This window comes from Syngnathus scovelli, chromosome 9, assembly GCF_024217435.2.
Source record: "Syngnathus scovelli strain Florida chromosome 9, RoL_Ssco_1.2, whole genome shotgun sequence".
Taxonomy (NCBI): Eukaryota; Metazoa; Chordata; class Actinopteri; order Syngnathiformes; family Syngnathidae; genus Syngnathus; species Syngnathus scovelli.
Window position 1 is genome coordinate 11,879,026 of NC_090855.1, and position 13,581 is coordinate 11,892,606.

A 13,581-nucleotide genomic window follows, 5' to 3' on the forward strand; every position below is an offset into this window, starting at 1 on the left:
CCATGCGCCACCATTATTATCATGATCATCATCATGCCCCAATTTGGGGGGGTCTGTCCACCCGTCACCGAGCAGCCTCCCCCTTCTATCTGTATCTGCCTCCCTCTCTATCTCCGTGTTTTATGTCTGCGTCACAACAAGTCGTTCGGTGAGAGACAGCGAGAGAGAGGAGGGGGAGGAGGAGGAAGATGGCGTCTCTGGCGGCTTGATATACGCTGGCGGTTGCTTGCTCAGAATAAAACAGCGAAGGCGATCGGTAACGCTGAGGCAAAAAAGAAAACGAAATAAAAAAGAAACAAAAAGGAGAGGGGCAGAAAGCAAGGCGGCAGAGGAGGCATGCTGGCTTCCTAGTTGCTCTTCCTCCTCTTGACTGACACTTGCACGCATGCACAGGCAGCCAGCGGTGAAGAAGAAGCTGCTGCTGATGATGATGAAGATGATGATGCACACGTAGCCTGGCCGCGAATCGGCGTGACCCCGACGGGAAGGAAGGAAGGACGGACGGAAGGAAATAGGAAGGAAGGAGTTGGACTTGACAGAAGGTAGGCAAGTTTTGCTGCTGCTGAAAGTGGACGGCAGCGGCGGTCATCATGAGCCACTTTGGCATCATCGCTTGTTTCGCTCGCTCAGTGTGCGCTCGTGTTCTTGCTCACCTAAAAGAAAAAAAAAAAAAAAAAAAAACTAAAAAGGTAAAGGGAGGGAGAAGAGGCGTTTAACCTCACTGACGACGTATCCAAAATGGGGGGGGGGGGGGGGGGGTGTAAACACCTCCTCTTCCTCTTCTTCCTCCCGGCCATATCCTTCCCTCATCCAAGTGTGGAGCGCATAAATTCCATTTTCCATTTGCACATCTGTGAGTGTGTGTGTGTGTCGGTGGGCTTAGGATGGGGGGAGTGAGCGAGGGCGACGACGTGCTGGCCAGATGGAGCGACGGGCTCCTCTACCTGGGCAACGTCAAGCGGGTAAGTGCGTTCTTGGTACCCTTTTGCCTATTTGAAGCCTGACGCTTTGTGTCAATCCCCCCCTACCCCCCTCCCCCGACTGACCGACCCATCTCAGGTAGACACCGTCAAGCAATGCTGCCTGGTCAGGTTTGAGGACAACTCCGAGTTCTGGGTCCTGAGAAAAGACATCCACTCCTGTGAGGAAAACTCTTCTGTCAGTCCAAAATCACATTTGCAAGAATATGTTGTGCGGGGCCCCACTCAGCCAAAAACGGTATTGTGACGAACGGCTGGCATCGCACGTCGTCCGTCTCAGGGGCTGCCATCTTGTTTTGAACCTGTCGACTGAAATCGTCGTCAACGTCACGAGCTCTTACTCGGAAAACCAGTGAACTGTGTGTGACGTTTGCAATATGAGCCTGAGGCCACTTTGACCTCATTTGTAGTCACCAGCAGAGGGCGCACTGAGATGGATGTAAAAAAAATCGATTCATTTCCTTCATTCATCACAATGTTGCCCTTTGACTGGGGGGGGGGGGGGGGGGGGGGGGGGGGGGGGGGGGGCACATCCCCAACATATTAGTCAAAAGAAAATGTTGCCCAAGCCAGATCTTCAATTTGCGCTTTTGATGAAGGATAAGTTGTTGACGAACAAATTATTGCAGCCCTTATTTTCCTTTTCTTCTCATGCAGTCGCAGCCGGCGAGGAAGACGTTTGCTGTATCTGCGAGGCGCCGCCTCTTAAAGAACCCCTCGTAAATTGTCTGAAATGTCGCCACGGTAAGGAGGAGCACCTCATCACGCACCGTCGTCTTGCTCCCACACCGACCTTGACGATCTGACTCGGAAAGGAAAATAAACAAGGCGCCGTCATAAATGATCTATGCGCGTCCCTTGCAGAAACGTCGTAGCGACTGGAAGGCAAGCCAATGACATATTTTGGGGGAAAAAGGCATTAGCGGAAAAAGATACGAGGTGCCAAGTCGGAATCTTGATTGACGTGTCATTGATGGTGGTGCTTGGCCCAATACCCAGCATGCTTTGCGTGACTCCTTTCAAGAAAAATGTCTGCGTTGAAAAGCATAGACAGCCCAAATAAATCAGACGCCATCTTGAATGTGGCAAAGATGGAAATAACCAAAATGTCAAGAATGAGGTCCAAATTCCCCCAATGATCAAAATAAAGGCAGGAAACAAGCTAAGATTTTTTTCCATCTGACAATCATGGCTGCTCGTGTGTGTGTGTGTTTGTGTGTGTTTGTCTGTGTGTGTGTGTGTGTGTGTGTGCGTGCGTATGTGTGTGCGCGTTGAGCTCAAAAGAGCTGCCTCTGCCAGGACGCAAATGGAGTAGTAAAGGGATGCGTGGCAGCGCAACAGGGGCTGTGCCCTTGGGCAAAATGTCAAAGGCCTCCCTCTCACCTCCCTCCCTCCCTCCCTCCCGCAGGTTATCACGCCGAGTGCCACACGCCCAGCATCGAGCCCGAAGCCGACGACGAATCCTGGATCTGTCGCCAGTGCGTCTTTGCCGTGGCAACCAAGGTCGCAAATACAAAACCATATTATCGTGGCGGTCGGCCCTCGCTATTTGCTAACTCTCACAGTGGATAGTTCTGGTATGACTGAGCGTCCGGCCACTAACACCCTGTCCTGAAATCCCGCCCTCCCCAGAGAGGGGGTGCCATTAAACGTGGCCGCTTCGCTCGCCTGATGCACTCCATGAAGCTGCGGCTGCCGTATCAGCTGACATCTTTGGACTGGGACGCGCAGCACCTGTCCAATCAGCAGCAGTGTTACTGCTACTGCGCCGGACCCGGAGAGTGAGTGAGGCCGTACGGCAAATTCTGACGCACGCAAGGAACTGAAAGTTTGTTTCTCATACAGGTGGAACCTGAAGATGCTTCAGTGCGGAAGCTGCGGCCAGTGGTTCCACGAGGCCTGCACGCAGTGTCTAAGCAAGCCTATCCTCTACGGCGACAGGTAAGTCCCTTCCCACGTGACATTAAGCTAGCAACAGAGCTGACACCAAATCACAATAACGCTACAGAGGGGCGTGTTTCATTTGCACTCTGCCACGTGACTTTCAGCCCATAAAAGGGCTGCTGCTCGGCAATGTTGTTGCCATGTCAACCGAGATCCGGCGTCAGTCAGTCGCATGATTTTTTGAAATGACAGAAAAACAACAGCGGCTTGAGCGCCCAACGATGCTTTTATTGAATTAATTTGCCGACACCCGGGTTGCGAGAACGCAAACCTGGCTCCAAACCGGAAGTGGATTGACATCAGTTCCATTCCAATATCATGCTTGGAAGGTTTCCTCTTTGCACTTTTTTTTTTGCAATTGTTTTGACTGTTTTCTTTGCATTTGTTTCAGGTTTTATCAGTTCCAGTGCTCAGTGTGTAATAAAGGACCCGAAACAGTCAAAAGACTCCCCATGACCTGGTGATGGCAGGACATTTGATAGCCATGCACGTTGCGTGCAAAGCGGCTCACCTTCTTTCTCTTTCTTCCTTCCCAATGCAGGGTGGACTTGGCCCACTTGGTGCTCTACCACCTGTCCCTGTGCTGCAAGAGGAAGTACTTTGATTTTGACCATGAAATCTTGTCCTTCACCAACGAGAACTGGGACTCGTTGCTCCTGGGCGAGGTACTGCGAATCCTCTGCTTAAAAGCACCATGATGAAATCGGACGAAATGCTGCTGGCACTTAGTTTTTTTATTTCGGGTTTTGCAACGCGGGCTTGAAGCCCATTAGCTGTCATTAACGTCGAATTCAAAGCATTCTAGAGTGCAAAGTTGACAGAAGCTTAAAAAGAGAAAGCAGAGCCGTTTTGTCTTTTTTACCCTGTCTTAAGTGTTGACTTTTTTTTGCGTAGCTCTCTGACACGCCAAGGCAAGAGCGATGTCACAATCTCCTCAACGCACTCAACTCCCAAAAGGACAGGTGAGATAACCACAAATTCCGTGTCTTCAAATGCCTTTGTCGGCTTATTTCAGTCTTTTGTGTCATACATCAAATATTTTCCCACACAGGTTTGTCTCTGGAAAAGAAATCAAGAAGAAGAAGTGTCTTTTTGGGCTTCAGGTTCGAGCGCCGCCGCCGCTGTTGTCCGATTCGTCGCCCCTCATCACTGAGCCGCCCATCAACATTTCCCATCGCAGAAGGTCAGCGTCTTGTTTGCTCACAAAACTGACAGCAATCGTTCAATCCAACTAAGCCAGCCAGCCAGCCAGCCAGCAATAAATAAATAAATACCCCTCCGTGAGTCGTCACCTTATCGTGGTGGAGGGGTTTGCGTGCCCCTATGATCCTAGGAGCCATGTTGTCGGGGGCTTCATGCTCTTGGTAGGGTCACCCATGGCAAACGGGTCCTAGGTGAGGGGCCAGACAAAGCACGGCTCACAGAAGCCCCTTATGACGAGAAAAATAAATGGACTTCGTTTTCCCTCGCCCGGACGTGGGTCACCGGGGCCCCCCTCTGGAGCCAGGCCTGGAGGCGGGGCTCGAAGGCGAGCGTCTGGTGGCCGGGCCTTCGCCCATGGGGCCCGGCCGGGCACAGCCCGAAAAGGAAATGTGGGTCCCCCTCCCCATGGGCTCACCACCTGTGGGAGGGGCCAAAGGGGTCGGGTGCAGTGTGAGCTGGGCGGCGGCCAAAGGCAGGGACCTTGGCGGTCTGATCCCCGGCTGCAGAAGCTGGCTCTTGGGACATGGAATGTCACCTCTCTGGCTGGAAAGGAGCCCGAGCTGGTGTGCGAGGCAGAAAGATTCCGACTAGATATAGTCGGACTAGCCTCCACACACAGTTTGGGTTCCGGTACAAGCCCTCTCGAGAGGGGCTGGACTCTCTTCCACTCTGGAGTTGCCCACGGTGAGAGGCGTCGAGCAGGTGTGGGTATACTTATTGCCCCCCGGCTGGGCGCCTGCACATTTGGGTTCACCCCGGTGAAGGAGAGGGTAGCCTCCCTCCGCCTTCGGGTGGGGGGACGGGTCCTGACTGTTGTTTGTGTCTATGCACCAAACAGCAGCTCAGAGTACCCACCCTTCTTGGGGTCCCTGGAGGAAGTGCTGGAGAGCGCTCCTTCTGGGGACTCTATCGTTCTACTGGGTGACTTCAATGCTCACGTGGGCAATGACAGTGAGACCTGGAAGGGCGTGATTGGGAGGAACGGCCCCCCTGATCTGAACCCGAGCGGTGTTCTATTGTTGGACTTCTGTGCTCGACACGGATTTTCAATAATGAACACCATGTTCAAACATAAGGGTGTCCATGTGTGCACTTGGCACCAGGACACCCTAGGCCGCAGTTCGATGATCGACTTTGTAGTCGTGTCATCGGATTTGCGGCCGCATGTTTTGGACACTCGGGTGAAGAGAGGGGCGGAGCTGTCAACTGATCACCACCTGGTGGTGTGTTGGCTCCGATGGTGGGGGAAGATGCCGGTCCGACCTGGCAGACCCAAATGCTCTGTGAGGGTCTGCTGGGAACGTCTGGCAGAATCCCCTGTCAGGAAGAGCTTCAACTCCCACCTCCGGCAGAGCTTTTCCCACATCCCGGGGGAGGCGGGGGACATTGAGTCCGAGTGGACCATGTTCCGCGCCTCCATTGTTGAGGCGGCCGACCGAGGCTGTGACCGTAAGGTCGTTGGTGCCTGTCGTGGCGGCAATCCCCGAACCCGCTGGTGGACACCGGCGGTAAGGGATGCCGTCAAGCTGAAGGAGTCCTATCGGGCCGTTTTGGCCTGCGGGACTCCGGAGGCAGCTGACAGGTACCGGATGGCCAAGCGGAACGCGGCTTCGGCGGTTGCTGAGGCAAAAACCCGGGCGTGGGAGGAGTTTGGTGAGGCCATGGAGAATGACTTCCGGACGGCTTCGAGGAAATTCTGGTCCACCATCCGGCGTCTCAGGAGGGGGAAGCAGTGCAACGTCAACACTGTTTACAGTGGGGGTGGCGTGCTGCTGACCTCGACTCGGGACGTCGTGAGTCGGTGGGGAGAATACTTCGAAGACCTCCTCAATTCCACCTACACGCCTTCCATTGAGGAAGCAGGGCCTGGAGACTCTGAGGCGGATTCTCCAATCTCTGGGGTCGAAGTCACTGAGGTAGTTAAAAAACTCCTCGGTGGCAAGGCCCCGGGGGTGGATGAGATCCGCCCGGAGTTCTTAAAGGCTCTGGATGTTGTGGGGCTGTCATGGCTGACATGCCTCTACAACATTGCGTGGACATCGGGGACAGTGCCTCTGGATTGGCAGACTGGGGTGGTGGTTCCCCTCTTTAAGAAGGGGGACCAGAGGGTGTGTTCCAATTACAGGGGAATTACACTCCTCAGCCTCCCCGGTAAGGTCTATTCAGGAGTGCTGGAGAGGAGGGTCCGTCGGTAGTTGTCGAACCTCGGATTCAGGAGGAGCAGTGTGGCTTTCGTCCTGGCCGTGGAACAGTGGACCAGCTCTACACCCTCGGCAGGATCCTCGAGGGTGCATGGGAGTTCGCCCAACCAGTCCACATGTGTTTTGTGGACTTGGAGAATGCGTTCGACCGGGTCCCTCGGGAGGTTCTGTGGAGGGTGCTTCGGGAGTACGGGGTGCCGAGCCAACTGATAAGGGTGGTTCGGTCCCTGTATCACCGATGCCAGAGTCTGGTCCGCATTTCCGGCAGTAAGTCGGATTCGTTCCCAGTGAGGGTTGAACTCCGCCAAGGCTGCCCTTTGTCACCGATTCTGTTCATAATTTTTATGGACAGAATTTCTAGGCGCAGCCGAGGCGTTGAGGGGGTCCGGTTTGGGGACCTCAGCATCGCGTCTCTGCTTTTTGCAGATGACGTGGTGCTGTTGGCTTCTTCAGGCTGTGATCTCCAGCTCTTGCTGGAACGGTTCGCAGCCGAATGTGAAGCGGTCGGGATGAGGGTCAGCACCTCCAAATCAGAGTCCATGGTCCTCGATCGGAAAAGGGTGGAATGCCCTCTCTGGATCGGGGATGAGATCCTGCCCCAAGTGGAGGAGTTCAAGTATCTTGGAGTCTTGTTCACGAGTGAGGGGAGGATGGAGCGCGAGATCGACGGTGCAGCGTCGGCAGTAATGCGGACCCTGTACCGATCCGTTGTGGTGAAGAGAGAGCTGAGCCAAAAGGCAAAGCTCTCAATTTACCGGTCGATTTACGCTCCTACCCTCACCTATGGTCACGAGCTATGGGTCGTGACCGAAAGAACGAGATCCCGAATACAAGCGGCCGAAATGAGTTTTCTCCGCAGGATGTCCGGGCTCTCCCTTAGAGATAGGGTGAGAAGCTGGGTCATCCGGGAGAGACTCGGAGTAGAGTCGCTCCTCCTCCACGTAGAGAGGAGCCAGATGAGGTGGCTCGGGCATCTTATCAGGATGCCTCCTGGACGCCTCCCTGGGGAGGTGTTCCGGGCATGTCCCACCGGTAGGAGACCCTGGGGACGACCCAGGACGCGCTGGAGAGACTATGTCTCTCAGCTGGCCTGGGAACGCCTTGGGATCCCCCGGGATGAGCTAGATGAAGTGGCTGGGGAGAGGGAAGTCTGGGAGTCCGTCCTATAGCTGCTGCCCCCGCGACCCGACCCCGGATAAGCGGAAGAAGATGGATGGATGGATGGATTGATAGATAGATAAATAAATAAATAAATAAATAAATAAATAAATAAATAAATAAATGAGCGTCGCTCAATTTGTCCACCAGAGGGTGCACTGTCCCCTGCTTCCATTCAGTTCTCTTTTTTTCTCTTGCACTGCCACGACTTGGATTTTTTACTTTTGTGGCTACAGGGCGACATCTACATTCATTTTTGGAAAAGTTTGTGTGCTGTGACGAGTCATAAGAACCATCAAATCCTGAAAGTGGACTCATATTTGTTGAGAATTTTCTGATTTCTCATTTGCATCATTATTGTTTGCGTTTCAGCCCGCCGTCGCTGCCGTGTCAGAGGAGGCCGCCTGCACCCGAATCACGTAAATCAAAGCGGCGCATCACCGAGACGCAGGTCAGTGTCCGAACAAGCTGTCAATCGGTCAGGCGCCGCCGGTTTGGCTCGCTGCGATCGGTACCAAATGATGATGCCGACCACGTGGCGCCATCTTGCTTTGTCTCCGCCGTCCAGGCTAGTCCGCCGCCCGTTCCGTCCAACGCAGTGGAGCCGCTACCATTTTGCCACGGCTACGCGGGAGGAGACGGCCTGTATGCGCCCGCAAAGTCCCAGGAGGAACTCCATCTGAGGTGACGCGTGCCAGCTGCCATTTTGTTTCCTTTGCTTTAAATTGGAGCGGCTAAAAATTTGCGCAAAGGCTTTTTCAGAGGCTCACAAAGTGGTGCCTACTTTTTCTTGCGCAGTTCTCCCCCCAAGCGGATGTACGCCCTCTACCACACGGCGCTCGCCAGAGGTCTGCATCACTCCAACAGGTTGTTGCTCTTCAGGAAGCGGTCTGCTTGGCAATTCTTTCATTCGTCCGCAACGCATTCGCAATCAAAGCAAGCCGCACACATCAAATTCAGCTTCTCGACAAGAAATGTTTTGCATTTTCGGCAAAGCAGACTGATTGTCTTTGGGTTCAGTCAAAAGAAGATGATTGCAAACAATCACCGTTTGGCCCCTTTTCTGACAGATTCGGCTTCAGCTGCATGTTAGTCAGTTAGCGCTGTAAATAAACAGGCAATAACTCTTTCCAGTTTTCTGGTTTGGCATCAGTTGCCAAAAAAAAAAAAGCCAAAATGTTGACGATAGCTTTCCAAAGTCCAAGCCGAGGTTTGCAAATGTCGATCGGCTTTCACGGATGATTTACAGAAATGGCTGTTGACAGGCTGAGGGTTTGAAATACATATACTCGTTGAAGTAAATCGGGGATGCGAATCATTGTGGATGAGCTTGACAGTGGACCGGTTGCGGACGAATGGCTAAATTGTATTTCCTCTCCTCCTTCGATTGGTGTGGCCAGCACGGAGGACTGCCGCCGAGTAGCCCCGCCCTGCTTTCCATACCCGCTCAACTCCAGCGAGCGCCTGCACCAGTCGGGACACAAGCAAGCGGAAGACCTCCTGCTGTGCGACTCTCCGCCTTGTCCCCTGCCGGGTGGGGCCGGAAGCCCGGACGGGGCGCACGACGGGCGGCTCCCCAGGAGCTGGGGCGGAGGCGAGGCAGTCAGAATCCTGGCCAGACGCGTCACGCCCGATGGGAAGGTGCAGTACCTGGTGGAGTGGGACAACGTGGGCTTGTACTGATCCCCGAGAGAAGAGGAGGCAAAACACAGGGTGCGCTTGTGTGGGCTGCTGCGATTAGAACTTTTGACCGGTTGCCTTTTGGGGGAGCCGCGGCCCAGCCAGGGCGCTCCGCTTTCACAGAAACTTCAAAAGCTGGTTGGTTCCGTCTTGGATAGTGGTGCCTTGAGCTATGAGTTGAGTTGGCTGGGAACACAAAACACACCCGTCTCAAAACATTTTTCAGCCTTTAATCGGGTGCCAGCCATACCCCCAAAACACAACATAAAAAGTTGTTGTGTCTTTTTGAACCAGAAAAATAGCACTCTGATATTACGCCTGATAAAAAACATGTCAGAATGGCATTGTTTCATAGACTGTAAATGGAATTCAACTGGTTTTGACACATTTTGGCTCAAATGGAGACTCCGAAATATTCGTCGTTCTTTGCAAAAGATAACCAATATATGCCTGTGCATATCACTTTGATCTGTCTGCGTGTATTGCGCCGCAAATATGCGGTGCCCAAAGGTTTATAAAACTACCGCGCAGATGCTAGTCCTTAGCCCATCTCTGACATTTTCCATTCGGTGTTAGCATTAAGCTAACAGAACTCACGTAATTCAGAACAAAAAAGGACCGATTGACAGCTTGTGTCTCATAAAACTCGTGAGAAAGCACACTTCTGTCATATCAATTTTTCCCATTGAAATTAATGGAAATGTAAGTTGTCCGTTCCAGATCCCCTCATCCCTCCACCACCACCACCATGGAAAAAAACATTTTTGTAATGGGTTTTGATGTAATGATTAAAAAGAGCACTCTTTACACACACGCATGTCACACAAAGTATCGACGGATGATCAATTATTGCAATCATCTGTAGTACAAGTGACGTAATAATTTGCTGTCCAGCAAAGCGAATGAGTTTCGAATCTCCAACAAACTTCATAAATCGAGGACCCCCCCCAATGCTACAAAATACCCCAAGTCATCTGGCACAGTTCTCTCATTGGATTATGTCACCAAGCGATTGTAGCTTGCTTAACTAATATTTGAGACATGTTGGTAATCAGATATCAGTCTTAGTCTATGAAATGATTCTAATTGGGCAGCCACATTATTTTGCATTCGGGACGGAGAAGGGCCTACCATGGTGTGGAATGTATTTTGTGTGTTTTTTAATGCTATGTTTGTACGGTCAAGTGCTCGTTTTAGCTGGTTCTCTCAAAACAAGGAAGGAGGGAATAAAGACGCACATGTTCTGGAGATAAAAGTTGCGTATTTATTTGAACTGAAGTCTAAATTGTGAAACGGGCTGTTTCTACTATTGACCACTGAGCGGCGACAACACTTCAACTCTTCAACCAAAGCACGATGCTGCATTTCTCCCTCCGAGAAGCCAAATATTCATCCATAGAGCTTTCTTTGGAATAATGTCTGTTGAAAAAAGACACAAAACGTCCGTTATTTTTTAAACTACGTTACATATATAAATACATATAGACGGTTTGAAGAAATTACAGGCGCTATTAAAGTTGTTTTGTGCTAGTCTTGTCTGTTGAAGGCGCATTTTCCCACGTTCATAGAAGGCAACACTCCTTAATCGAAAGACGCCATTTTGGCTCTTTGGTTTCCCCGGATGCGCTTCCGAAATGGAAGTTCCGGTCGTCAGTCAGACACCCAAAGGAGACAAGACGTGATTTGTGTCTTTGAAAGGCCCGCAGACAGAAAAATGCTTTTGAGTTTGTTGATCAACCGCAGAGGAAGGAAAAGAAAGTGTCTTGGAGTATGGCTCCTCCGAGCATGATACAATTGGACCGTTTTTCTGGTGCGGCGGCCCAATTGGAGGCGCTAATTGGGGCCTTTAAACAGGTCGCCTCCTTCTTTCTCATCAGCTTAGCTTGCTCTTAGCCGCTGGTCCAAAATTAAACAGCAAGCGAAATAGCTGGACACTCCTAAAGTGGACAATACGAAGATTATCTAGAGTTTGTTGGTTATTTTCGGAAAAACTTAATCTATACGCATGCGCAGTTGGCTGTGTTTCTCCGGAATCCATTGCAGATTTGCCAAGACACGCCCCCGCTGTAATGAGTGGCTGCAAGGCACTCGCTGCTATATGATTGGCTGCTTTCTCCAGGTAGGTCATCCTTTAGTTTTTAGTACATTTTATTTTATTGCTTTTAACTTGTATAAAAGTGGAAATGCGGATGAGAATGCCTTGACACAATGATGATGTCCATTCATTTTTAAATTCCGAGCATATAAACACAATTTCCAGGGACGATGATAAAAAATTAAGCATTTAAAGATCACCTATTTCCAAAGTTTTAAGCGGTTCCGCAATTGTGAAAAACACAAAGGATCCAAAACAATCAACGTTTGTGTCGTTGCTATTTAGAAGCCTTTTTTTTCCCCCCCACAAAAACTGATTTTGTAGCAGGTTCTAACGTGATAAATTTTACATCATAACGTGATTGATTTCAAGGTGGCGCACGGTGATGTGGATGCTGTACGTTGGCTCTCTTTCCCGCCCAGATGCAGCACCCAATCATATTGAAGCTGGGCGTTCCCTGCCTGGAACCCAAGTAGGCTCCACAGTAGCGGCAGTTGGCTGGCTCTGGTTCTAGCTCACTCTCACCCACTCGTGTCCCCCTCCCTCGCTTACACACACACGCACGCGCACGCACACGTTTATGCATCCTGTCGTCTCTTTTTGGATGCACAGGGAGGGAGCCACGCGCGCTTTCGGAAAGCGGCGGTGGTGGATTCTTCTTTTCCTCACCATGATGCTTTTTAGGATGCCGATGGTGATCACGGCGGACTATTGGCATCTTCACCATCATCATCGACTCCCATAGGAAGGAGTACGCCGCCTGCCTTTTTCTTTTAAATTCATTTTCTTTCTTTTTTTTCTTTTTTAGTACAGTGTTTGCTCCGTGTAACGCCGAGACCTGCCGCAACCTCCGTTCAATGCCGTTGGAACATGTCCTATGTTCCCATCCAAGGTACAGCTGGCTTTCTTACATTCTTCTTTCAGTGCTGTGCACAGGGAGCTTCACGTTGTCACCCTCTGCCTTCTGTATTTTGCCCATCCTCCCTTCCCTTTTCTTCCCTTCCCTTCCCTTCCCTTGCTTGGCTTCCCTTGCTTTCGCATCCCTTACCCCCCCACCCACCCTCCACCTCCTCCTCTCCACCACCTCCTCCTCCGTTTCTCCTCCTCCGTTCCTCGGCTCTGGCTGACATGCTATCCATATGCGTTTGAAATCACCAGCATAGCCGACAGGTGCGTGCAGTCACGCGTACGCGCGCGCGCGCTAACACGCAGCGTGGGTCCATGCGGCATTTGTGGCTATGATGCGTTCAAGTGTGCGGCTGCCGCCGGGTCCGCTCGCTCATCCTGCCTGGATGACATTCCGTCGTGTTCCTACAAGCGCCAAGTAGCTTCTCCTACTCAAATGTAGGCGCACAAAATAAAAATAAAAAAACACAATCTGATTCTGATCAACCCTGCCGCTAATCCCGCCGTCAAAGAATTTGCAGATAAATGTCAATTTCCGATGTTGCACATTTAGTCTCGGGGCAATCGGTAGTTGGCAAAAAATGATGTTGAAGCGAAGGCGTACGTTTCCAACCCGAGAGATGTCGTCGTGTCAATGTTGAAGGGTCAAAGTGGCTCCAAGTCCACCTCCGAGCTTAGCAATAGCATCAGTGGTGGCAAAAGTACGCCAACGCGTCCTCGAGACGCTAAAGTACAGAGTCAGCTCCTTTACATCCAAAGTCAAACTGTGCAAACTGGAAGAGGTTCTTCAAAGTACTACTGAATGTTTACTGTCAACAGCAAAATAAAACAACTTGGCCCCAAAAAAATGCAAACTTACAGAGGTGTAACATTTACTCGATGAATCGTCGACATTTACGATAATCGACTAAACCACAAAGAGAGCTTGTGAAAATCATCAAGAATCAATCTTCACCATTTCCGTCGTGCTCCGTGAAAGCGGACTGAGGTTCTTGGTGTTGGATCCAAATGTGACACTTGCAAAAATCTGCTTTTTGGAAAACAATGTGTGGATTTTCTGACCGCCGAACCGGTGTCGGAATTACACTTGTTTGCAGCCGTTGTACGCGACCAAGCGAGCAAATTGTGCTCGATAGTGGCCCTCGCTTGGTGTTGGTCGCTGGCTGAAGTGGTGACTTTGATGACTTTTACATCACTTGGCTTTTCCTCGAGATCAGTGGTTCCCAACCTTTTTTGCGCCACGGACTGGTTACGTGTCAGAAATATTTTCGCGGACCGGCCTTTATATAAATGAATAATACATTTATAGTAAATGTATAAATATGATGAAATCAAATGATATGACTGGCATAAAAACAAGTATAAACGACATAAAAATAAAACTCACCATTACGTTGAATTAGTGGGAGCACTG

General features: G+C 51.0%; 2 protein-coding genes across 7 annotated transcripts in view; both read left to right on the plus strand.

Moving 5' to 3' along the window:
* Nucleotides 1-31: 31 nt before the first annotated feature.
* phf1 (PHD finger protein 1) lies at nucleotides 32-10,421 on the plus strand. Of its 3 annotated transcripts, none has more exons than XM_049731647.2 (15): nucleotides 32-542; nucleotides 884-962; nucleotides 1,064-1,141; nucleotides 1,638-1,724; nucleotides 2,389-2,483; nucleotides 2,613-2,761; nucleotides 2,826-2,921; nucleotides 3,316-3,384; nucleotides 3,466-3,589; nucleotides 3,819-3,886; nucleotides 3,976-4,107; nucleotides 7,859-7,937; nucleotides 8,055-8,170; nucleotides 8,285-8,353; nucleotides 8,887-10,421. In XM_049731647.2, the coding sequence occupies exons 2-15, from the start codon at nucleotides 923-925 to the stop codon at nucleotides 9,167-9,169; spliced, it is 1,485 nt and encodes a 494-aa protein (XP_049587604.1). In that variant the 5' UTR covers nucleotides 32-542; nucleotides 884-922; the 3' UTR covers nucleotides 9,170-10,421. The 3 variants fall into 3 exon arrangements, with proteins under 3 accessions (XP_049587604.1, XP_049587603.1, XP_049587605.1); XM_049731646.2 differs by having other exon boundaries at nucleotides 35-542; nucleotides 1,060-1,141; XM_049731648.2 differs by having other exon boundaries at nucleotides 35-542; nucleotides 1,060-1,141; nucleotides 8,285-8,334; nucleotides 8,887-9,063.
* A 1,380-nt stretch (nucleotides 10,422-11,801) lies between these two features.
* The window catches only part of syngap1b (synaptic Ras GTPase activating protein 1b), a 30,111-nt gene continuing 28,331 nt past the window's right edge, over nucleotides 11,802-13,581 (plus strand). The window contains exon 1 of one of the 4 annotated variants that reach the window (XM_049731415.2): nucleotides 11,802-12,153. In XM_049731415.2, coding sequence (XP_049587372.1) covers nucleotides 12,132-12,153 — 22 coding nt within the window. In that variant the 5' untranslated portion in view covers nucleotides 11,802-12,131. The remainder of the gene's footprint in view (nucleotides 12,154-13,581) is intronic. The other 3 variants (XM_049731413.2, XM_068651782.1, XM_049731414.2) reach the window with 3 other exon arrangements.

Coding starts and splice junctions, on each gene's coding strand:
- phf1 (XM_049731646.2), top strand. CDS start 885: ATGGGGGGAGTGAGCGAGGGCGACGACGTGCTGGCCAGATGGAGCGAC. Junction 3,887..3,975: donor CTCAACTCCCAAAAGGACAG/GTGAGATAACCA, acceptor TTTCCCACACAG/GTTTGTCTCTGGAAAAGAAA. Junction 4,108..7,858: donor AACATTTCCCATCGCAGAAG/GTCAGCGTCTTG, acceptor TTTGCGTTTCAG/CCCGCCGTCGCTGCCGTGTC.